Here is a 1131-nt window from a genome sequence, read left to right on the forward strand (position 1 = left end):
CGACATCTCCTCTCACAGGGACTGCGACATCTCCTCTCACAGGGACTGTGACATCTCCTCTCACAGGTACTCTGATGGCTCCTTTCAGAGGAACTGTGATGTCTCCTCCGAGGACGACTTCGATGGCGCCTCTCGGAGGGACTGCGATGGCTCCTTTCCGGGGAATTACATGGGGTTCTCTCCCTTACGAAGCTATGGTGGTTTCGCTTCTTGGGTGTGAGTTTCTCTTCTCTTCCGGCAAAAGCCATAATTCTGCCTGCTGTCTGGAATGCTTGCTTTAGACCTTGAAAAAGCCGTTGAATGAATTTGGGTTGGGAGGATTTCTTAGATTGTCTTTTTGAAGAGGCAGTAGTTGTCTGAGATGATCCATTCCTCTTCCTTCTTAACTGGTCTGGTAAATCCCGAGAAGAACTCCGTATTGTGGTTCTACCATTTGTGTAGAACTTTGTTTTTTGTGTTCTGCCTCCCGTAGTGATTCTTTTCCTTGGGTATTTTGAACTACGGGTCCTTTTATTTCTCCTTTTAGCCCATTTTTCATCCTGATTGCTTTCAGAGTCACTCTCTGGTACAGAGTGAACTTGAATGAACTCATAGTGCCCTGGCCTTCTAATTGTCGTCTTTCCTGCTAGGGCAGGGCTCCTATACTGTCTTTGCCTGATGTGGACTTGTACAGGAGCAGGAAACTGGGAAGATACAGACTGGAAATCCATTGTAGAAGTAGGACTCTTGGAAGCTCGAGTATAGGCTTTAGCTTTCCTTAGTGATGGTGATATAGAACTCCTTGGTGTGATGGATCTGGCTCTCCTGTGGTACTTTGGGACTTGGGATCTTTTCCTAGTTCGCAACCTAAAGCCAAGACTCACCTTAATCTCTCCGTGGTTTTCGGGAGTGCTTACAAGGTGGAGCTGTGGGTAGATAAGAAGGTAAGACCCCAAAGTGCCCTGTAATTTATGACGGCAATTAAGTCCTACACATAGACCACACTGTAAGCAGATAGGGTATTTTAAAACCAGACCTGAAGTTAGAGGTGGAGGTACATTGGTGGGTATTTGACTCCTTAACAGTTTTGCTGCCGTTTTTAGCTGCAGATCTTGTAGCAACTGGAACTGTTCTGACAAGTCAGTCTTGGCC

General features: G+C 46.3%; 1 protein-coding gene across 1 annotated transcript; it reads right to left on the reverse strand.

Moving 5' to 3' along the window:
* Window positions 1–188: 188 nt before the first annotated feature.
* LOC111140610 (uncharacterized protein C2orf16-like) lies at window positions 189–1124 on the reverse strand (the record flags this gene model as incomplete). Its single annotated transcript, XM_022492805.1, has 1 exon — window positions 189–1124. A coding segment is annotated over one exon (936 nt), but the record flags the coding sequence as incomplete, so codon positions are not given.
* Window positions 1125–1131: the final 7 nt, after the last annotated feature.

This window comes from Enhydra lutris, unplaced genomic scaffold (genome assembly GCF_002288905.1).
Source record: "Enhydra lutris kenyoni isolate GAN:26980312 unplaced genomic scaffold, ASM228890v2 scaffoldscaffold6113, whole genome shotgun sequence".
In the NCBI taxonomy this organism is placed as follows: domain Eukaryota; kingdom Metazoa; phylum Chordata; class Mammalia; order Carnivora; family Mustelidae; genus Enhydra; species Enhydra lutris.